The 22,946-nt window shown below is 51.8% G+C and overlaps 2 protein-coding genes across 8 annotated transcripts; one reads left to right on the top strand and one right to left on the bottom strand.

Annotated features, from left to right (window-relative positions):
* Positions 1-313: 313 nt before the first annotated feature.
* Positions 314-20,987, top strand: DLX6 (distal-less homeobox 6). Of its 7 annotated transcripts, XR_013356884.1 has the most exons (7): positions 314-1,190; positions 2,485-2,678; positions 4,539-4,786; positions 10,311-10,448; positions 15,709-15,864; positions 16,917-17,017; positions 20,741-20,865. XR_013356884.1 is itself a non-coding variant. In XM_077856824.1 (5 exons), exons 1-5 carry the CDS (start codon positions 764-766, stop codon positions 20,853-20,855), a joined length of 1,122 nt encoding a protein of 373 aa, XP_077712950.1. In that variant the 5' UTR covers positions 314-763; the 3' UTR covers positions 20,856-20,987. The 7 variants fall into 7 exon arrangements, 3 of the variants coding, with proteins under 3 accessions (XP_077712950.1, XP_077712951.1, XP_077712952.1); XR_013356885.1 differs by lacking the exons at positions 16,917-17,017; positions 20,741-20,865 and adding an exon at positions 10,002-10,062 and having other exon boundaries at positions 315-1,190; positions 10,363-10,448; positions 15,709-15,759; XM_077856824.1 differs by lacking the exons at positions 15,709-15,864; positions 16,917-17,017 and having other exon boundaries at positions 20,741-20,987.
* Positions 15,406-19,792, bottom strand: DLX5 (distal-less homeobox 5). Its single transcript, XM_077856827.1, has 3 exons — positions 19,205-19,792; positions 17,163-17,347; positions 15,406-16,080 (listed from the first exon to the last, which is right to left on the bottom strand). Exons 1-3 carry the CDS (start codon positions 19,557-19,559, stop codon positions 15,751-15,753), a joined length of 870 nt encoding a protein of 289 aa, XP_077712953.1. The 5' UTR covers positions 19,560-19,792; the 3' UTR covers positions 15,406-15,750.
* Positions 20,988-22,946: the final 1,959 nt, after the last annotated feature.

Raw genomic sequence — 22,946 nt, 5'->3', positions numbered from 1 at the left:
AGCCCGCTGGGGTGCAAGGGGACTGAGAGCGAGCGGCCGCAGGCCAGGCTGTTCCAGGGCTGCGGCACTGGAAACTGAGGCTCCGGGTCCGGGGGCGCGAGCTGCCGCGGGAGGCGTCGGCGGCCCGCCGGGCGGAGGGACCTCCCTCCCCGCAGCCCCGTGCGCGGAGCCGCGCGGCCCCCGGCTGCAGCTCCGGGCTGGGATTGGAGTTGCCGAAGGTAGGCGAAGAACTCGGCGAGCGGCGCACACACCAGTAGAAGCCGTGCGCCTGTGACGTCAGGGGGCGACTGACCAATGGGGAGGCGCTGCCCTTTGGAGACAAACCATTCGACTCGTGGCGTCTGCATCAAGTCTGAAAGCAGACGCGCAACTTTCGCAGAATCCACCTTAAAATCTCTGCCTTAAACTGCACCAGCCCCCAAAAAATCCAAGGGGGGAAAGAAGGGGGGGAGAGCAGATTCCCCCCTCCCCCCTCTCCTCTCCCATCCCTCCCCCTTCCTCCTCCCTTTGAGTTAACAAGGCCCTGCTCACTATATCTCTTTATATTAAAAAATATATATATTAGAGAAGAGCGAGGGAGAAGGAGAACCACCTCCACCCCCTCTTTTTAAATTTTTTATTTTCTTTTTTTTTAAATTTTTTTTTTTTTTTTTTGCAAGATCCCAAGAGCTAAGGTGGCTGCAGAGGGGAGAGCGGCGCGAGCCAAGTGGGGGGAGGGTGGAGGAAACCCGGGAGAAGGCTTTCTCCAGCCCCCAAAGTTTTGATGATGACCATGACTACGATGGCTGACGGCTTGGAAGGCCAGGACTCGTCCAAATCCGCCTTCATGGAGTTCGGGCAACAACAGCAGCAGCAACAGCAGCAGCAGCAGCAGCAGCAGCAGCAACAGCAGCCGCCGCCGCCGCCGCCGCCGCAGCCGCACTCGCAGCAGAGCTCCCCGGCCATGGCAGGCGCGCATTACCCTCTGCACTGCCTGCACTCGGCGGCGGCGGCGGCGGCGGCGGCCGGCTCGCACCACCACCACCACCAGCACCACCACCACGGCTCGCCCTACGCGTCGGGCGGCGGCAACTCCTACAACCACCGCTCGCTCGCCGCCTACCCCTACATGAGCCACTCGCAGCACAGCCCTTACCTCCAATCCTACCACAACAGCAGCGCGGCCGCCCAGACGCGAGGGGACGACACAGGTGAGAGGCCGCTGGGGCAGCTCGCTTCTCCCGCCTCCCGCCTCCCGGCTGCCCCCCACCCCGCCCGCCCCGCGCACTTCCTCAGCGCCCGGGCCTCCGCCGGCCCCCTCCCCCAGGCGGCCCGGCGCGCCCCCGGCCGGGCCTCGTGCGCGCCCGCTCGCCTGGCGCCCGCCTGCCGGCCTCGCCCGGCCCGGCCCGGCCCCTTCTCGCCGCCGCGGACCCTCGGCTTCCCCGCGGCGCGGCGCGGCCCGCCTCGCTCCCCGGTCCCCCGCGCGCCGCTCGAGCCGCGCTTCCCGCTCCGCGCTGGCTCGGCTCCGCGGGTCGGTCCGCACGGCGCGCTCCGGCTCGCGGGGTCTGCGCGCCCTTTGCCTCCCTCCTCCCCTCCGGGCTGTGGCCGGCGTTTGGCAGGACGGGGGACCTTTCTGGGCCGGAACTGGGGAGCGTGATTTGCTCCCCAGCCCAGTCTGGGCGGCCAGTGGCCTACTTTGCGGGTGGCGCCCGGTGCGCTTCGGTGACCCGAAGGGAAGCTGACGTTGCCTCTAGCTCTGGTTAAGCTGGTGACCATTGGGCTCTTTCCCTGCGAGCTTTCAGAGGTCCCCTACCCCCCCCCCCCACCGCTAACCAGGCCCCCTCCCTCTGGGTTTTCGATACGAGGTTGGCTGCGCCTTTGTTCCGAGAGGCGAAGCCGAGGGCCTCGGGCGGACGCTGCTCAGCCCCGAGGGGTTCAAAGTTGCCAGGCGATGCCCAGCCGGTTCCGGAGCTGGGCCGAGCGGCTGGTGGGGTTTTGTTTGGGGTTTCGGTCCCTCTCAGCAGAATCCTTTCGAACACGCCTTGGGGCTTGATGCACCGGGCTTGGAGTTAGTGACATCGAGTCGGCTGGCCGCATAAACATCAGGGTGGCTCAAGCACAGCCTCAGACACCGTAGAGCCAAGCCAGGCCGTGGGCCCCCCGCTCCGCGGCGAGAGCAGTCGCCCCGCAGCGCCGCGCGCCGCCGAGAGCGGCCGGCGCCGCCTCCGCTGCTGCAGAGCTAGGCTGTTTGCCCCGGGGTCGAGGGCGCTGCCGCCGTTCAGTCCCTGCACTTATTTAGGGCCAGAGTTAGGGTCAGGAAGAAGCTTTCGCACCCACGGGAAGCACCGGGGCACCGTGAACCCAGAGAGGTCAGGGTGGCGTGGGGATGCCTTGAAGAAATCCTTTCTGGGCTTTGGGGAGACCCGGCGCAGCCCAGGCCAAGCTCAGGGAGGCTGAGGCATTGGCCTCACGGGTGACTGCTCCTCTGTATTTTTTTGCTTGCAGATCAACAAAAAACCACAGTGATTGAAAACGGGGAAATCAGGTTCAATGGAAAAGGGAAAAAGATTCGGAAGCCTCGGACCATTTATTCCAGCCTGCAGCTCCAGGCTTTAAACCATCGCTTTCAGCAAACTCAGTACCTGGCCCTTCCCGAGAGAGCTGAACTGGCAGCTTCCTTAGGACTGACACAAACACAGGTAATTCCCGAGAAGCCCAGGTATCCCTGAAATGCTGACCCTGCCTGCAGATCGGGCAGGGAGCACATCAGGAGGAATTCTGGGCCTAGTCAACTAAGGATGGAAGGAGCTTAATGACAAATGCCTTTGCTTCATTACGCACTTTCCCCGGACAACACAGTTTGGAATAAATGACCTGGTATTCAATGCTGGATTGGATTTGCACATCCTCCCAACCCTCGGCGACCCCACCCCAGCCCAGTGTCCTTTGGTGACCAAACTCATAAATTGATCGAGTCCTATTCCAGAGCAGAACAGCATGGACGAGAACAAACATGTAGGAGAGAAAGATGTTCAGGGCAGGAGACAGATTAAGACCTATGTTTCTTAAGGATCCATTTGTGGATCCTGGGACATAATAAGGATTTCAATTCATTGACATAGAATTATGAGATGGAGGGGGGGGGGGCAAACAGATGGATATAGGCTCCAAGAGGATTTAGTATAGGGACCAAGGTGCAAACTACCCATCACAGGATAGGTGAGGTGGGTTTTTCTGAAGATTGCCCTAAGCTCAAGGTTTAAATCATCCTGGGTGACTGGCTGGTGCAGGCTGAGGTACCTCCCTGGAGTACAGGACTTGGGAGCAATGGCAGAGTTGGAGATCAAAGAGGAATGCTCACCAAATTACAGCAGGTGAAGCCTCAGTTAAGTACAGTTGCCGAAGTTCTCCTGTCCTACTAATTTGAAAGACATATGGGGGCGTTTTAGACTTCACAGGAAGGGGCTTAAGTAGGTATATTAGGACCCTGGTCATAAAGCCCGACTGCAATCACCTGTGGTTTTTGTCCTTGTCAATTAACTTAGCTGCATGGGGTAGTAGGCCTCATGTGTGGTAGGTGATCTTCAGCATGGGGACTCCAGGGTTTATGAGACTCTTGCTGGTGAGTGATTGTGTGGTGCCTTAGAACAGATGCCCTGTAAGCTCTTCTTTTCGATTCAGCTTGCTTTCTTTTGCCATATAGCCCCTGAAAATATCTGGAGTTTGATATGAATGGATCCTTGTTACTCAGTAACTTGTATTTCTCTTGGAAAAGCAGATTCCTATGGCTAAGGAATTTTAAAGGGAAAAGAAGTGGCACCATAGAATTTCTTTCTTCAAATAAAGTAGATCTGGGACGTTAGCTGAGATACGCTTCCATCCCAGAGTCCTGATTCGCATTTAATTTTCAGGAGCCCTATGACTTTTAGCGACCGCACTAACAATCATGTCATGATTACTGACCACAATTTGACTAAGCACCTTACAAAGTAGGGAACTAGGGAGGCACCATCCCTATTCCTTACAGGATTATGAGGATACATTTACTTCAGGAAAAAGATGCTCCATGCACGTGCAATATCTGCAGAGGTATATTCAAGGCATTTGGGTACAAATGTACAGGCTTCCATCTGTTCACAGTCATTTGCTCACTGTACATGCATAGAGATGCCAGGTTTGGGGGTAGTAAATACAAAAACAGACTATCAGAAGAAGTGTGTTCAGTTGGCTTTCATCTGAAAAGTTCTCAGTTTAAAAATCCTCCTTTAGACTCTAAACCTGGCTATCTTATTCGCCTTCATTCTTCTTTAAGCTGCTGTTTTAAACCTAGGCTTGCATCCAACTGAAGAAAGAGAGTGACTTTAGGTATCTAGACCAGATACCTGGTAAATTGGGGCGGGGTGGGAGAAAGGAGGCCAGGAAGAGGTGGAGGAAGGCGGGGACTTGGCGTTTGCGGTTTTGTTTGTTTTGTTTTTTGGATATTGCTCCCAAAGCCTCGAAGAGAGGCACTGGTCCGAGGTTTTCCCGCGCCTAATGCTCGCTGCTGCATTTCGTTCCAGGTGAAGATATGGTTTCAGAACAAACGCTCTAAGTTTAAGAAATTACTGAAGCAGGGCAGTAACCCGCATGAGAGTGACCCTCTCCCGGGCTCAGCGGCCCTGTCGCCGCGCTCACCGGCGCTGCCTCCAGTGTGGGACGTTTCTGCCTCAGCCAAGGGGGTCAGTATGCCCCCCAACAGCTACATGCCCGGCTATTCGCATTGGTACTCCTCTCCACACCAGGACACGATGCAGAGACCACAGATGATGTGAGTTGTCTGAGGGAAATTGATACCCTAGGGAAACGTCTGAACAAGGCAAGGAGGATCCAGGACCTGCTTGCATCTGCCAAACCCAGCCAAAGGGACAGGCTCGGGAGAACTCTTCTGTGTAGCAAGACAGTCTGGGTGCTTGCTCACACTCTTGCTCTCTCTCACTCTCTCTCTGTTTCTCTTCTCTTCTCTCCTCCTCTCCTTTTCTTTTTTTCCTTTCCTTTCCTCATCTGCTTTTTCCCTTGAGCAGCCTCAGTAACTGATCTTGCATTTTAGGGAGAGACAGAGACAGAGACAGAGACAGACTGGTTTCTGTGCCAGCGCTCCTGAAACCCCTCACTGCAAGACATTTTCCCTTACCCTTTGGGATCCAGGCTCTGAGCCTCCTCTTCTCTTTGGGAGTATCCATCAAAACGACTTTTTTTAAAACAGACATTTCCCCCACCAGAAGAATCTGTGCAAACATGGCAGCGTTTTTACTTGTTTAATGAGCTTAAGACATTACATGATGAAAAAGAAGCATTTCAGGCTCCTGCATTTTTATTTACCAATCCCAGACTGACAAAAAAAAAAAAAAAAGAAAAGAAAGAAAAAGAAAAAGAAAGGAGAAAGCAAGAAAAAGAAAAAATCCTCACATAACAGCCCTCCTCTAAAGAAAAAGGAAAAATCGGCTGTAAGATTGGAACATTGCCACAAAGGGAACGCTGCATGTGTTATCAAAATGCAATGAGCAAGAATGATGATGCTTTTTTAAAAAAACAAAAACAAAAACAAAAAACAACAAAACAAAACCACTCTTTCTCCACCCCACCCCACCCCCAAACCCTGAACTGGAATCAGGAAAGACAGAGGAAACAACCAAAATCACCATTCTATTGCTTTGATACCTTTACTAGGTGAATTGGTGGCATTCACTAAGCTAATAGGGACGTTTATATTGAGAAACATTTCTGTATATATTGTTGAATTTTAGTTGTACATATACTTTGTATGGTTTTGTCTTCTTTCATATATGGAGTAAAAGCCACAAAACGCTGGGAGTGTCCTGTATATTTCTGTGTGTCTCTATCTCACCACCCCCTCCTCCTTCCCTCCCAGTATATTTTCTATCACTCTTAAAAGAATTCCTATTTCCTAATATGGGAAGCCCTATATATAAACATCAAGTGCCTGCAAAAGATGTCAGTTTGCAGCACTAGCCTTTGTCTTAAGTACTTTAATATTAAAGTACTCTCAGCTTCCTTTATGCATTATATTTTTATTATAATTTCTACACATTTATTTATTTTTAAAAAACAACATTAGAATGATCTATCCCCAGGTTAACCTCTAGACATCCAGTAGTTTCCAGTGCTGAAACTGAGTGTTCTCCTTTTCCTTTCCTCAGCCAAAATAATACAGCTGTATTTGTCTTTGTTTGGAAGCAGTTTTTTTTTTTTTTAACAAGGAGAAAGAATACAAGGAAAAAAAACAAAGTAAATGCACAATTATAACTACTTAATGTTTTACACCCTTTGCAAGCTAGCTAGGTAGGAAAATGCATGATCCTGGATGAAATACATCCTTCCGATCTTGTGGAAAGCACAGAAATAATGAAAATGAAAAGCCCTTTCGTCATACAAGCAGGAAGCCCCATACTGCGAGAATTAATGGCTACAGACCTGGGCATCCTTCAAATTATGAACCTTGAAACCACTGAGCCATTTATCAGAAGTCAATAGAGATACTCAGAGTGCTCCATATAATGACAGCGACATACAGTCGTGCAAAAGGACAGTCACTATAATTAGACACAAAGCAAAGACTACTTACCAATATACCCGTTCCTTTTTTTGTTGAGCAACTTCCACGCTCAGTCTCAGAATGGTTTAAAACCGATCAGTCTTGTCATTTTCTAGCATTCGCATTGTTACATTAGGAAAAATGTTTTCTTTTCTTTTTTCCCCCTTCCTACTGTGAAACTTTGGGTTCGTAGCTCCCCAGGATCAATTCTGAACAAAGCCTCCAGCTGCAGTGCCATCCAATTTGAAGCAGACATTGGGGACAATTTAAGGTTTTTATCCACAAGAAGGTTTTTTTCCATTCTCTTAAATGCAGCCATAATTAGAGTAATTTTTCATGTAGCCCGCTGATTACAGCGTTTTTACCGTCAAAGATAATTACCTGTAATTTTCTTCCACTTTTAATACTAAAAAGCCATCTTTATTTAGATTCAGGAACAGGAAAGGCGAAACAAAAGAGGGAAATTATTCTGTTATTCATACACAAATTGCAGAGACGTAGGACCTAAAATTGAAAATTAACCAAAATTATAATGCTGAAAAGAATGGAAGAGGCTGCAGAAGTACAGCTGGTAGTAGGGCTTTGCTGAATTATTCAAATTACGTTAGAGAAAAAGCTACCATACATCGAAACCAACACTCATTTTTCTTAAAAAAAAAAAAAATCTACCAGACGTATGCCAAACCACTGTGAGTGCATGGAATTCTGAAACCCAGCAAATGCATTTTAACACATTGGAGGTGTTGTCATGATGCACCTTCAACGATCTCTCTCTCTCTCTCTGTCTCTGTCTCTGTCTCTGTCTCTCTCTCTCTCTCTCTCTCTCTCAAATTGAGTTTAATTAAACAAGGAATTCTGCGAAGGGGGCCTCCCAAGAACTGCCCTGGGAACTGGGCTTCCTCTGGGTCCTCTGAACCTAAAGGGTTAATATTTTCGCTCTTTAGAAAGTATTGACCCCATAGTAAACTGATGAGAGAGGGAGAGAGAGAGGGAGGGAGAGAGAGAGAGAGAGAGATTGAGAGAGGAGAGAGACTGGTAGGAGGGGCGTGGGTAAAAGGCATCGCCCAGTTGCGGTGCCTACAACGCCTCCCCACGTTCGAACTTCCCCGGAGTTGGCGTCCTAGAGCCTCGTTCTGACCACATTCTCCAGGTAAAAAAAAAAAAAAAAGAACGAGAGAACAATAGCTGCGGGGGTGAGGGGAAGGGGGAAATTTCTCCTCGGCGCCAATAAGCATCTCATTATCTTTTGACACAATTTAGTCCAAAGGTTCCCGCCGCCGGAGCAAGGCCTTTCTGTACAGGGGTGAGGGAGCCAAAGACTTCTCAGGCTCCTGCACTTAACATCTCTAGCTGCTTCCAATGTCTACAGGGTCAGGAAACAGCGTCATCTATAGATAGAACAGCACCGCTTCTTGCGAGAGTCTTCTTTGGTGCGTTCCTAAATCGGACTGGTTCCTTGGCTCCCCAGCCCGGTTCTGTGTCTCAGCCAATCATGCCCCTCCAACCCCAAGGTCGCAGCGTTCGGCCCCGCGGGCAATTGCCCTACGAGCCGCATCCCGCCCCTCCCCCCCGCCCCCCCGCAATCAGCTTGAGGCGCAGGCCTTGCAAAGCAGCCCTGAAGGGCTTCAGAGGCCAGTTATTCCGGAAACTTTCTCCCAAGTGGAGGAAAATGTGGAAGGGACTATACAGTCGAGAGATTCAGACTACACCTGCCGTTGCAAATGTCCGCATACCTGTGATACTAAAGGAGCATTGTGGCGAGCTCCGTTTGCTCTCTCCATGCCCCCAAATTTAAAATCATCCGCACTGGTAAAGACTTTAAATTCTCCTAGGACTAGCTTTGAGTAACAATTTTCAAATAGATGTTAGCTTGGAATCTCCAGCCATCTCCCACCACACCTTACAGAAACCTGGTCTTTTTTGCAGTCTCCAGTCACAAGCTGCACCAAATACATCAACAGCACAGAAAGCAAAAAAAAAAAAAAAAAAAAAAAAAGACATATCAAGTTCTTAAGGATCCCAATCTCGCCCGAATCCTTTTACTCACCAGAACGACAACCCTTTTGCTGTTAAAGGGGGATAAAAGGTCAGAATTGAAAAATCTATAAAGCAAAGTTGCAGTCTATAATAAATCACAACAGCAACACATATAGCTTGGAAAGTGTGAGAAGAGAAACATGAACTGTGCCTTGAAGTATGGAAGAAATAAAAACTTACCACCAGTGAATATCTCTTAAGCAATGATCAGGGTCTAGAAATCTATACTGAACAGAAGCAGAGGAGAATATTTGTCTGAGTCTCAGGGCAGAAGCTCTTTCTCTATATTCTTGGTTGAGTGAGCACATCCAGGTGTGAAATTGTTTGCACACCCCAGCACCTCTTATATTGCCAGCAAAATTAGCTGTTATTACTGTCACTGTTTAGTGATGGTTAGCGTGATACAAAAAAAAAAAAAAAAACTGCTGTAATCAAGACCTGGCGCATCTTTGCAAATTACAGATAATTGTAAACGTCCAGATTATGATAATAGCATCCTAATCCAGCCTGCAATATAATTATTACAGAGTGTTACATCTGAAACTGTCCAGTAGGGCTAATTCAGCCATTATTTAGACCCTATTTTTGCACTGCAAATGGGTTGCTGAGTTGAAAATGTACGATTGTAATTTCACAGGGCACTCAATGAGTAATGGTATAGGAAGAGGAAAATACAAAAGTGAAATGTGAACAGTAGCGATCAAATCAAACCCTGAAGGACAAAAGACTGTTTGATTCATATGGAAAAAGAAGAGCGGGAATTAAGAAAATAGCAAATCAGTGGTCTGAAGCATTACGTGTACAAATCTTCAATATGTGTAGGGCTGATGTGTTTGTAAGGGCTGCTGCATGTGCTTCTGCCTGGAGTCTGAAATCTTTCTTTTTCTTTTTCTCTTTTCTTTTTTCTTTTCCTTTCTTATCTTTCCTAAGCCTCCTGTCTTTGTTTTCCCTCTTAGCTAAAGCATTTCCTTACTTAAAAAAGAAAAGTGCCCTTCCCCCAAGCAAAGAACATTTGTCAGTTTCACCATTGTTTCCACCCAGGCTGCCTCAGAGTATGCCTGTCACTTGTTTATGAACATTTGCTTAAATGAATTTGCAATCTCTCTTGTCATCAGAGCAAAATGCCCTGGGTGCTTGTAAGTGTTCCTAAGCTCCATCTCTATTCTCTTTCACAGTGAACAAGTCATTGAGAGTCCTAAAGGATATTAGCAGAAAACGTATTAATTACTGCTAATTAAATAAAGCCGACTGGGAAGCTGTCTTTTCCACTCTGCTAGGCTATTCGCTTTAATCCTATCATTAACTTTTATTAATTAACACCCCCCCCATATAAACTAGTCCAGCTGCTTCTCTATTGCTATAAGTCACTCATGTGTTTCTTTCTGGATTCCAGGAAGTCCAGTATTTTTGATAAAGGACTGTTCCTGCTCCAAACATGGTTGTAAAAGAGCAAGGTCAGTCTCTTTCAAATATGGAAGGACCCTAGAGAAAGAGAGTCAGAGTTAGAGCAAAAGAGTCTGGAGGGAGGCTAGGGTACTCTGCTGGTCCAGAGTGAAAATGAACCCTGGGTTCTACCTATTGCTTCAGGAGGGTGAGCCCTGCCCTGGCTAAAACTTCTGAAGTCTAATTCTAGTTCCTGGGGTGGGGCGGTGGGAGGGGGGGGGAGGTTCTGGTCAGATACCTAAAACTCTTATATCCCCAGGACCTCAATTTTCCACCGCAACTACAGAGAACTTCCTGGGCATCTTTTCCAGGCTCTAGAATGGTATGTGATGATGTTCTCTCTTCCCATCACCTCACAGAGCTGGGAGCTGCCCAACCAGAGCCATCCTGCGAGGTGGTAAGCAGGTCCTAGCTCCTATGAATTTAAGGGCAATAATGAAATGTTCCCTGTTTAGTGATCCCTGTTTGTAGATGAAAGTTGAGTCCATATCCTACCTCTTCTTCTACCCCTATATCCCACCTAGCAAGTGGCAAGTGGCAGAAACAATCCTTGGTTGACAATAAGCTTCCAGTGGCAGATTTCTGTCTTCTCACCTTTGCAAGAAAAAAAGAATGTTGTTTTGTTTTGTTTTGTTTTTAGACGTAGCTTGGGAACTGTTTATTGCCCTTCACCCCCACCCACTTCTTAAAAAATATATATACTTGACGTTGTATGGTGGAGATAGAATCATTACTGAAATTTGGAGGGTATGTGTATGTGTGCGTATATGTGTGTAGAATGAAGCCATTTTTTTTTCCTTTCCTGTGGGAAAGGTCGTAATGTGTGGTATTTCACGGTTTTATATAAATCTTGGTTTAGGATGTGGAACAGACTCAATAATACATGCACTTTTGGCAGAGACTCCTACGGACCCCCATAAATCAGAAGTAAATACGCAGTCCCAGCGAACAAAAGAATAGAAACATTAATTGCTGCAAAACAAGACTCTCATCCCCTTTAAAGACAGATTCATGTGAATTCCCCTGGTTCCTATCTTCACTGTTAGAGCTCGACCTATAAAACAGGTTATTGCATTTCAGCTGGCAACCCCGGATGATTGAAAGGGGAGGCTCCCCCCCCCCCCGCCCCTCTGCAGTAGATACAATGTATACTTTCTGCACTGTACAGCAGGGAAACCTAAAGCTTGTCAGATGCAAAAGAAAACGCGGCGGAGGGGGGCGTGGGGGGCGGCAGTGCTGCGTAGAAAAATATTTAGCCAATCCCACATGTGCTACCGCTATTGGGGCTGTTTTCGAGGCCCAGAGTTCGCTGTAAGTCTGAAAAAACCAAGTACAGTAAGCAAGGACCGCAGCAACCTGGGGCCGAGAGCGGAGGGCGGCAGCGAGCCGCAGCGCCCCCTCCCCAACCTCACGCGAGGCGGAAGCCTCCCCCCCGCCGCTGTGGGAGGGGGTGCTTAAGGGGGGTTGGAGAGGGGTGACCGCAGGCGGATCCGCCGTCGTGGCGCGCTTCCCAGAGGTGCCGGAGGGCGTCTGTCCTCAGGGCGTGCCTCTGGAGAGGGCTGGAGAGCTCCGGGTTGGCGGGAGCCCAGTGGCCAGTGGGAGGCGCGCGATCCAAGGGCTCGCGGGGATGAGGCGGGGAGGGCGGCGGTTGGGGAGCCCTAAAGGTCCTCTCCTCGAAGAAAAGGGAGCGCTGATGGAGGGCGGGGGGTCAGGGGGCCACGTTCCAGGAGGCAGCCCGGGCGGGGGCGTTCAGGAGACCCGCTGGTGTCGGGCCCGAGTGAGCTGTTGGGCGCGTCGGGAGGAGGCGGGCACCGCCGGGCCTTGGCGCGCTGTGGGCGACTCCCGGGACGGCGCGGCCGGGACGCCGCGAGCCGTGGGGCGTCCGGTGGGATCAAAGGAGCCAGAGGAGGCCAGCCGGCGCGTCTGGGATTGTGGGATAAGGGGCGGGAGAGAAAGGATTGGCTTGGGCGGGGAGATCCCGGCCTGGCCGCCGTCCCCAGGAGGGGCTGTGTGCGTGTGTTGGGTGTGCGGGTCAACACGCTCCTGCCCGAGGCGAGACCTGGGTGGATCCGAGTGTGGGTTGACGGGCTCTCGGGTGGGTGCCCCAACGGGAGGGAGGAAGGGAGAAGGAGAGGGAGAGAGAGAGAGATGAAGGGCAGCGAGGTCTGCGGGTTCCTCTGTGTGTGTCTTAGGCTCTGTGGCTCAGCACTGGAGGCGCCTGGCACCCACAGGAATGCGGCTTCTCTCAGCTCCCCAGGCCGCCCCCTGTTCCACAAGGAGGTGGCCGCCAGGAAAAAGGGGGAAAAAAGGGCAGAAATCCGCCTAACCCAATGCGAGCTTCAAACAAAGACCAATTTATCTGATGTTTCACGGGAGGGCCCAGGAGGCGGGCAGGGCACCTAGGAATCGCACTGGCCCTGCCGGCCTGTCCCGGACCTCCTGCGCTTGGTGGGGAGGCCTGAAACTAGGGGTCGAGGCCTGGGAGTAAGGTAGGGATGGTGAAGAGGCCCACGGTAAAGAAAAATTAAATCTGGGGTGGGCTAGGCAAGGGGGACCGGTGGGGGCAAACAGAGCCCGGGCTGAGTGGTGTCAGGCTGACTGCAGATTTGCTGGGGTGGGGGTGGGGTGGGGGTGGGAGTACAAGTTTATATTAGATACAGGAATAAACAATGAACAGAAAGAGGGAAGGTGGGAGGAAGGGCAAGGGAGAGAAACATCACACAGATATTTTTAGACTTTGCTGAAGATCTGTTATTTTTGCATCCTTGGGCGCGGGACTGCAGGGAGTTAAATTCCCCTGAGAGAATCCCCATGGTGCCAGGGAAAACCCGCTGTAGAACGGTTTGCCAGAATATTTTTGTCCATGGCTCTCAGACCAAGTTAAAAAAAAAAAAAAACCGCGCGAGAGAAGAGACCATTGCGAGTGGAAGAAGTGAGGTTAGCACAAGCAAAGGAATCCTGAAACCAAGTCTGTCCGAGCGGCGTTATGCCTGCCGGCGGCGTCCCCGGGAGACCAGTGTCCTTAACGACGAGCAGCGTCAAAGCTGGGGGTGGAAGGGTGGTCCTGAAAGAAGAGCTTCTCTCTTCTTTCCCGGTAAAAATCCGAGCTCTCCCTTCCCTCGGCTTGACCGCGCGTCCGGTGACTGGGGACGGTAGAGAAGGGATCCCCTTTTCAAAGCCAGGACTGGAGGTGGGGAGATGACAGGGATGGCTGGAAAAAATATCTGCCCTCTCCGGGTGCGGCAAAGGAAAGAGCACGATCCAAGCACGTTCCTCCCACTCTCAGGCAGCCAGTGAATGGGAAATGTTAAAGGTGTGCGGTGGGTGCGCCCCGCTGGCCTCCCCACGCGCGCACCGGGGGGCGCAGGGGAATGCTGGCGCTGCCGGACGCCGGCGCAGGGTTCCCCAGATTAAGGCGCTGGCTTCGGTGTCAAGGAAACTTCCCCCAAATCTTCACCAGCGAAGAAAGAAAAGCAGGGAGTAGATCCCTCCACCTCTTCCCCCCACGGCCCTCTCATTCTCTCCCCGCGCAGAAAACAGAGTGTGGGTTCGTACGGCTTGCCCCAGAGCGCGTCCCCACCCGGAACTTCCTGCGAGAAAGGAGGGCTGGAGGAGGATGAGACGAGGAAAGCTGCGGGCCGAGAAGCTGGCGCTTTGGGGGTGGGCGAGGAGGAGGGGTCCACAGCCCGGGCCGCGATCGTGTGCTGCCCCGGGGGCCTGGCAGGGTGCGCCCAAGGACTAGAGAAATCCACCCCCCCCCCCAACACAGAACCCCAGGCCCAAGCCTGAGAGGAAAGGAATTGGGGAGATGGGGAGGAGGGGAAAGGGAGAGGGAGAGAGGAGAAAGAGCGAATACACTGGTAAATTCCCCTCCGGGCATGCAGCGTGCCTTTTCAGGTCTAGTTTCCCAACCCTGGAAGAACCTTCTCAGAAATCCTCAGATGACAGGATGTAATTTTTTATGTGCTAATCTCCAATCCCACCCCCCGTCTTTAAGAAGACTCTTTTGTCACATTTATTGCTGCTGACTTCCTAGCTGTAAAATATATCTTACGCATCTTGTAATTTCCAACATAGGATTTCCCTTGGTGGCCTAAGGTAAGAGTCAGGCGCTCTAAACGACAAAGAGATGCCCACAAGTCAGGCCACAGAGCACAACTCTGGTCCAGGCTGTAGCTCTGGTCACAGTGTTGATAGCTTACGTGCAGGGATGCAGGGAGAAAGGAGAGGACGGAGCCAAGGTTGCTGCAGTACTTCCTCTCTGCCTCCAAGAAAGGAGAGATCCCTACAAACAAATTCAATTCCCATCCTCTGAAACCACTTTGCCACTGTTTTAGGTAAAAGCAAGACAGAAAGACTTCTTTCCTGAAAAGACCAGAGTGGTAAAGAGGATGGAGAGAAAAAACATAGATATATATAGCAGTAGATACATATACATGTGTGTGTGTGTGTATCTCACAAGATGAAATCAAAACTGAGCCAAAATGCTTTCATTGCTTTCCTCCACCCCCACAATCCCCTCTCTTGGCAAAAAAAAAAAAAAAAAGAAAAAAAAAAAAAGAAAAAAAGAATGCCCCCCACCCACCCACCCATCATGTCCTGTTTGCCCTACTGATTTAGGTTTATCATTGTCATTATCGCAAGTCCTGTGATCCTTTTCTCCCTCTGAAAGAGCTCAAATAAATTTGTAATCATATACCAAGGAGTCGGAAACACTACCATTTGCCATGCTGCAAATATTTCAGATTAAAAAAAATGTAATAGGAAGGAAAATTTCTTCATCTTTTTCTTCCTCCTCCTCCTTTTCTTCTTTTTCTTCTTCTTCTCCTCCTTCTCATCTCTGGAAGCGCCCATTTGAAGGGAGTGTAATTTGTCTAATTGCTCTGCCAATACACAGGCTGTTTGGGGGGTGGGGATTGTCCATGATAATTGCTTTGAGCTTAGAATTTGGAATGATTATTGATAGATTTCTGCTGCTTTTTTACTCACACATAGGGTGGGATGACTGGGTTTAGATTCCACCATTACTTTCTACCTGAAACAATCTGGGGTTAAACTTAAAATTATCTAAATGTTTTTGTGGTTAGGCCAAAAAAAAAAAATAAAACCCCTAAATATATATTTTATGGCAATACTATAAACAGGCCACATATGTATATAGACACATAAAGTACAGCATCCAACATAAACACGTGTACAGTTTTGCATCCATGCAGCCCCCAATTTCTGTTTTCCTTTTTGCCTTATTGGATCTCTACAGAGCTTGTCTTCCTTTAATTGCCTGCATAAAACGTCAGTAGCCCATTGTAAGGAGGTCAAAAGGAGTGTTTTTTTTTTTTTTAGAAACATTCGGCTTTCATGGTCGAAATAATTTTATTTATCCAGAATATACAGTTTAATTCCTCTATCTACACTTATTTACATGGTTAAAATAACATTGAAAAAAAGTCTTTTGAAAAGTTGAGGTCATAGATTTCAAGGCACCATTGATAGTGTCCACAGTTGCGCAAAAAAGTTTGTCTGTAAAAAAAGGGGGGACGGGGTCCTTTGAAATGCAATAACTTACATGCAAAAAAGCTTTACACATGAAATCTTTTTTGTTTCCGTTTTCCAAACTTCCCCAAATGAATTCCTTTCTTTATGATTTTCTAAAACAGCAAAACACAGCAGTCCCAAAAAAGAGAGCAAGAGAAAGCCGCCTAATAGAGTGTCCCGGAGGCCAGCGCCAGCGGGTGCTGTAAGGAGCCGGGCGGCGGCAGGTGGGAATTGATTGAGCTGGCTGCGCTCGGGTACCAGGAAGCCGAGTTCTCCAGGTAGCTGGACGCGGGGGACTGGTTGGAGGTCGGAGGGTGGGCATGAGGGTGGTGGCTGAGCGAGCGGGACGAGCCCTGGGGCTCCCACACCGCCGGAGATTGCGGCGAGTTACACGCCATAGGGTCGCTGGAGCTGGGGCTGTGCTCCGGGGGCATCTCCCCGTTTTTCATGATCTTCTTGATCTTGGATCTTTTGTTCTGAAACCAGATTTTCACCTGGGTGGGGGAACAAAGGCACACGTTACCGGGTCACTCAGAGGCCGCCCGCGCCTTCCCCAGAGCGGCGACTGGAGGCATCTCGGGTCCCCAGGTGGCCCGGACCTGGCGTCTCCCCGCAGCTCGCGGCCTAGGGTCAGCGGCCGGGCCTGAGGCCAAACCGGTATCAGGGGCCCCAGTGGACACCCTGCCCGGAGAGGCGCTCACCGGCCGCCGCGAGGGCAGGACTCAGGAGGCTTCAGTTTTTGTTCGGGCTGGGGGAGGAGGGCGCGAGTGTCCCGGGCGGCGTGCACCCACGTCTAGGCCTGAGCAGGGCGCACGGAAAGCGGCGCAGCGAAAGTCTCCAAAACAATGGCCCGAGAGCCGCGCGCGAGGGCTTGGGGCTGGCGGTGCGCGCGCCGGTGTAGAGGGAAGGAGCCGTGTCCCAGCCTCCCGCCCAACACCCTGCGCTCCCCCTGAGCTTCCAAAGGTCAGAATGCGCCTGCAGCTCTGGGCGGCGATTCGAGCATTCTTTATTTTTTTACAGGCCCCGGCAGGGCCGGGGAGGGACAAACCCAGGGATGATTTCCCCGCACAACAGCGCCCCCGCTCCCCCCACCCCACCGCCCACTTTGCGACCCTCAGACTGCTACGGCCTAAAGCTCCGCAGCAGTGGGGCGTGACCTTCAGCTTTCCAGCCGGAGGCGACCTCCGCGGCCCGAGATCACCGGAGGCCGCCGGGCCCTGCTCTCCCAGAGGCTCTGCATTGCGCAGAGAACCAATTTCTCCAGGCTTCCAGAGTGTCCTGGAAATGACCCCCCCCCCCCCAAACACATACACACTTGTTTCCAATCTAGGAAGTTGGCCCCTTGCCCCGGAGGCCCGAAGCGGGGGTGAACGGCGTCTCCACCCCATCCCCACTGTCGCACGGCGGCGACACCCAGCCTGACTCATGGAGGTAAGGGCGCGGGGTCCGTGTCTTTCTGTCTGTGAGTTTCTCGCGGGCGCTCTCCAATCGGTTCCAGCCGGTCGGGACCGAACCGCGCTGCCCGGCCAGCCTTGCAGCCCAGGCAGGGCTCCGGCCCGACCGCTGCCGGATTTACCTGTGTTTGCGTCAGTCCCAGCGAGGCGGCCAGCTCGGCGCGTTCAGGCAGGGCGAGGTACTGAGTCTTCTGAAACCTTCTCTGCAACGCGGCCAGCTGAAAGCTGGAATAAATAGTCCTGGGTTTACGAACTTTCTTTGGTTTGCCATTCACCATCCTCACCTCGGGCTCGGCCACTTCTTTCTCTAAATAATCAGAATAGACTCGGTTAGAGTTTGTCCGCAATGTTTCTTTTGCAGAACCCTCGGGTACGTCCTTGAGTTTTGTTTTCTTTTTGACCCACGCAGTCTTTCCCCATATCACCTCCTTTGCTTAACAAGACCCAGAGAAATATGCCTCTCCCTCAAGTCATGGAAAGGCCAGGTAGTTTGGTTAATTCCCTACTCAGCTCATTCAGGTTCTTGTGGGCTTGTGCAAAGCTCTTTGTATAGCGCAGCTCCCTTCTTGGCGTCTGGGATTTAGCCCTTGCCCCAGTTATTGCTTCACCCTGACATGTTTTTACGCCCACCCTGTGCTCACCCCCGTTTCTGGGGCGAGCTTGGCCAGCGCCTCCTGGGGCTTCGAGGGGGAGGCCCTGGGCTGAGACATCTCCCCCCCCACCCCCCCACCCCCGCCCGCCCCCACCGTCGGCGTCTGTTAGGGCGCCCGCAGAGACCAGACGCATGGGCAGGGAAGACGCTAACCGAGGTCTCCAAAGTTCAAAGACCCACAAGCAAAACTATGCTCCTTCAATTCAGCAGCAAGAGGTCCAGGCCGCTGCAGACAGAGGGCCGATTATGCAGCCCCCATAATCTCCCTGCAGATCTGCGAGGGCACAGATGTGTCTGGTTTCTTTTACAAATAGACTTAATAAGTTCTTGGCCAAAAGAAAAAAAAAATCTTTCACTTATGCGCGAAATACAGAGACATTGAAAGGAACGAAGACACCCCACCCCCTGGGTTCTCTTTTAAAATTTAGCCAGAGTCACACGTTGGAAAGGATGCGATGGTAAGTTGTTTTCGCAGGAAAGGGGCGGCAGGTTAGGACGAATTTCTCAAAGTCGTGAATACAGAGGGGGGAGAAAAGGCTTTCTGGATGAGTGTTTTACAAACATACCCCGGGGCCCCAAAACCCCTTTCTGAAAAGTACCACCTTATCAAAAGTACACATCTCAGGAAGGGGTGGAGAACCTCTCCACGGTGTGCGTGCGTGCGTGTGGCAAGCTCCTGGGAGAGGAAGGGTGGAGAATGAGGGCTGTGGTCTCGATTCTGCCAAAGAAGGGGATGCTAATATTAGCAGGATTATTAATGTGCTAGTGGGAAGAGATCAAACCTGACCAGCAAAACCTCTCCAAGGAGACCTCATGCCTCTCTCTTACCGCCCAGGCTCACTAACCCTCTTAAACTCTCCAACTAAGTTTCAAGGAGGGAGGAAAGAGAGGAGGTGGGGGGAGAGGAAGACAAATTTTAGGCACCTCTCGGCAACCCTCCTCCACCCTTAAATGGCTTTTTGTTTTTGGAAGTGCCCTGGATAAACCGCAAGGCTGTTCTTCCTCTGGCGGGCTACAGCTCCCCAGCACGCCCCCCCCCAACCCCGCGGGCCTGGGGACACCGACACCAGGCTGGCTCGTGGCTGCTCTCAGACTAATGCCGACAGAGTCTTTGAGGCAGCCTTCCACTCCCACTCGCACCAGCAGAGCAGCTCACCGAAGACTCCAACAACCAACCTCCCCTTTATTACGCAAATGCCACTCAGGCTGCTTGATTCTTTCTTCCCTCCACCCCTACCCCGTTTCCAGCCCGGTTGGCTTTCAGACCAGGCAAGTTGGGAATCCAGAGACTTGAGGGCCCCCACCCCCCCGGTGCCGGAGGCGAGGATTTTTCTAAGAATCCCTAAAACGCTGGCCCTAGAGAACCTCTCTGTTGCAGGGTCCAGCCCCCGTCTCTTCCGCCGGGTGCGCCCCCCACTGCGGTGGTGGGCGCGGGCCCCCGATCTCCCGCCGCGCCTCGCCCCTCCAGATCCCCGGCTCCCCGGTACCTGCCCCCACCCCGCGCCCCCCTACCTGGCTGGCTGGCGGCGCTCGGGACGCGGTTGTAGGCGCCGCCGTACTGGTGGTAGGGGCTGGCGTAGCTGTAGTCGGCGTAAGCCTTGGCGGGGTAGCTGCCGGCGGAGCCGCTCACGCCGTGGTACTGGTACTGGTAGGGGTTGAGCGCTTTGCCGTAGGAAGCCGAGGTAGGAGAGCAGTAGCCGTGTGGGGCTCCCCCCGTGGGGCTGTAGTAGTCGGGATCGGTGGCCGAGGACTCGGGCAAAGTTGGGGATTCCTGAGACGGATGGTGCATGGCTGCGGACGTCTGAAACGGAGCTTGGAAGTCGCCGGATCGGATGCTGGGGACCCTTCTGTCAAACACTCCTGTCATCGCTCACAGGCGGCGGCTGTCCCGGCTGCGGTGGCGGCGGCGGCTGCCCGAGTTGGCTGTGGGGCTGCTCCGGTCTAAGCAGACATGGCTGTGGGAGCGAGGGAGGAGGAGGAAGAGGAGGAGGAGGAGAGAAGGAGGCGGCGGCGGCGGCGGCGAGGAGGAGGCTGGGAGTCGTGGAGGCTCCGTCTGCGGCGGGCTGACTGATGGCAGAGGCGCAGCACAGCCTTGGTTAAATCCTTAATTGCGCGCTTACGCACAGCGGGGTGGATCGGGTTCCATTGGCCAGGGCCTCGGGAGCAGCAGCAACACCCTAACTCGTCCAACTAGTTTTAGCACAACAAAGCATTGCTTAAAAGAGAGAGAGAGAGAGAGAGAGAGAGAGAGAGAAAGGGGGGGGGGAGTGTGTGTGTGTGTGTGTGTGTGTGCGCGCGCGCGCGCACGCGTGTGTGTTGTTGTTGCTTGTTGGGGGAGGGGGTCTCAGTCTGTTTTCAGTGAATACCAAAGACAACGCAGAAGCCCCAACACCCAGCTCAGTCAAGTCTGGAGACAAAGTGCTCCAATCATCGGCCTCAGAAAGTGCACATATTTGGGGGGTGAGGCGGGCGAAGGTCTTTCCTGGTTCCCCACCTTCCTACTCCTTTGGTTTGCAGGGGTGGAGGGAGGGGGAGAACTGAACATTGATATTGAAATGAGGAACCAAAGCAGGGAATAGAGGTGAGGGTGGGGGAGCCGGGATGTAGGACCCAAGGCAAAAAGGGACTGAGAACAATATTCCTAGTGGGGTGCTGAGAGCCAAGTTATAACTTACCGATGTTGAAAATTTGTGATTTGGGGAATGACACAAATTTGCAGCAAGCACTTCTTTAGCCCGAGAGAGGAGTACTTCTCAGACAAGGGCCGGCTAAGGATGCTCCAGAATGCACGCTGCCCATTCAGCTGTTAATGGCAGAAAGTTCCTGCAACCCTAAATCGCTACAATCACTTAAAAATATCATTGTCATAAGCACAAATAACTTAACGATGCCCAAATTGCTGTTCCCCAAGAGGAGCAGGCAACCCCACATTTTGTTCACTATTCTTGTCTGTGGATACCGTTGGAATGGAAAGGTCCATAACTGTGTTCAGTGGCCAAATACTCCTGCAGCAGTGAATGGTTCATTTACAATCTGTTGTTCCTCCAGGTTGGACTGGGGAAACCCTAAGAAGACTAGGAAGGAAACAGGGGCAGAAGCTCTTTGGGGGAAGGTGCAGGAAGCCCATGAATCAGCCCACGGATCACTCCTCCTAACTCCATAGACATGGCACCCAAGGGCCAGACTTTCCACTTCTCAAGTCCCAGTTTCTGTATCCTCCTTCCCTTTATTTCCTGCAGCGAACACACCTTGGCTCATATGAAAAGGGAATAAAGGCTCAGTGATCAAACACTTAGTACTCGAGGTCCAGAGTTTGCTTTTCATGTCACTCTTGCTGTAGTGGTGATCCAGCTGAGAATTTAGAAATTTAACGTAAGTCAAGCTACCACCCCCTTTCCACTCCCATCGAATAGGCAACTTCAGGAGCTGGATCCTGATTTGGGCCCTGCCAGCAGCTACCTCCAGGGAATATGAGATCCTGAACCTGGTATTTCCACCCAGCAACTAGGGTGGGCTGGTCTGGCCTCTCATTCCTTCACTCACCCACCCTGGATCAAAGAAAGTGTCTACATAGTTATGTCTACTGCTAGGTTAGCCTTACTGGGGCCATGGAGCTACTCTGACTCAAAACAGGACAGCAGGGAGAGCGAGGGATCTGGAACTCAGAGCAGGATGCCAGCCTGTCTGTGGAACTGCAAATCAGAGTAGCCACACCTACACCAACTCCCTGCCCCTGCAGTCTGGGTGCGGTAAAACCTTCGCTATTGCCGCATTGCCCTTTAGAGACCATCTCAGGGCAAGAATACACAGGAAAGGAGAGGTGTGTGTCACGAGGTCCCCTCACATCCCCACCTCCCTCCACCGCCATCCCCACCCCCAGCCCCAGCCTCTTGCTTTAGGCCTGCACAGCCCTGAACTTCTGTGAGATAGTTGCCCAGGTAAACGGAGCCTTGGCTGTCTGCTCACTCTCTCCGCAAGGTGTTGATTATGGCACCACTGTTCACCCCCTAGATTTAAATTGTGAAGAACTACAGGGTGTTGGGAAAGCAGTGCCAGCCCCATTGAGCTTCCAGTCCTGGTCTCTGCCCTTGGAGAAGTTCCTGGCGCCCATCGAGTCACCTTACACATATCCTGCCATTTAAATAGGTGGAATCGCTTCCCTAGAGCAATGCCAGGGACGATTCAAAACACTTCCAGCAAAGGCAAGTAAGTGGTGCAGGGAGCTGAGCTGCCTTAGCTGGTCCCCATAGTCCCTCACTTTTTGTTTGTTATAGATTTAAAAGTTACTACGTGAAGCGAAATAAGGTCAATAGGGCTACGCTCAAAATGGTTTATGTCCTTAGACCTTGCTAAGCAGGCAGATTTCAAACTAATATGGGATTGGAAACTGCAAAATTTGGACCCAAGTTAGAAGTTAGGGATCTTAGTCTGGAACACAGCTTTACAATGTTTAGTTTATACCTTGCTCAATTTCACCCCCCCCCCCCCCCCGTCAAAAAAGACTTTTTCATATTTTATCCAAGATGAGAAGGAATGGGGTGGTAGGGAGGGATTTAACACCTTTGTTTCAATTTCTAAAGTGTTGGTCCTTATGCCAGACTAGAGCCACTTGTGTCAAGAAAGGTGGCTGCTGTATGAGACCTCCAAATCTGGGTGTGCCTCTGAAGGTCCAGAGCCTCAACTTTCTTGATTTTGTTCTGTTTCTTTTCTAGCTGGACCTCACCTCCCCCTCACCTCCTCATCTGCCTTCAGCATCTACCCTTTTCTTATAGGAAGCAAGAGGGAGTGGGAGCTCCAGGTTGAAAGAGGTCTGGTCACAATATAGTCCCATTTCATTTAACGGCATGGTCATTGTGGCTCTGTGCACCGACGGCATCCGGGCCGGCCCCCGTTCGGGAGCTGGGTGCGCAGGCTCTGGAAATCAGGGCTCTCGGGGTAGCGACTTCTGCCGCCGCTGTGGCTGGTTCCGACGCCAAGGCCTGGAACTTCGTTTTAAGGCCAGCGGGCCCGGTGCTGCTTGTTGCCTCTTTCAAAGCCAACCGACAGGCCTCGTCGTAGAGAAACAGCCCCACGGCATCAAAATTATCCAGAAGTGCTCTCCCCACGGCGACACGTAGGAAGAATGTGAGTAATTTCATCTCCTGGTAGCCGAAATTTGCACGGGGCTCGAGGGGCGGGAGTGGGGGGCGGGCTGGCCCCTAAGAGAAGTGCAAGTCTTTACCATGAGCGCCACCCAGTGTCCGCAAGGAAAGGC

Source organism: Canis aureus, chromosome 18 (assembly GCF_053574225.1).
Source record: "Canis aureus isolate CA01 chromosome 18, VMU_Caureus_v.1.0, whole genome shotgun sequence".
Lineage (NCBI taxonomy): Eukaryota > Metazoa > Chordata > Mammalia > Carnivora > Canidae > Canis > Canis aureus.
The sequence above is the reverse complement of the archived record's forward strand: the minus strand, read 5'-3'. Positions and strand labels throughout refer to the sequence as shown.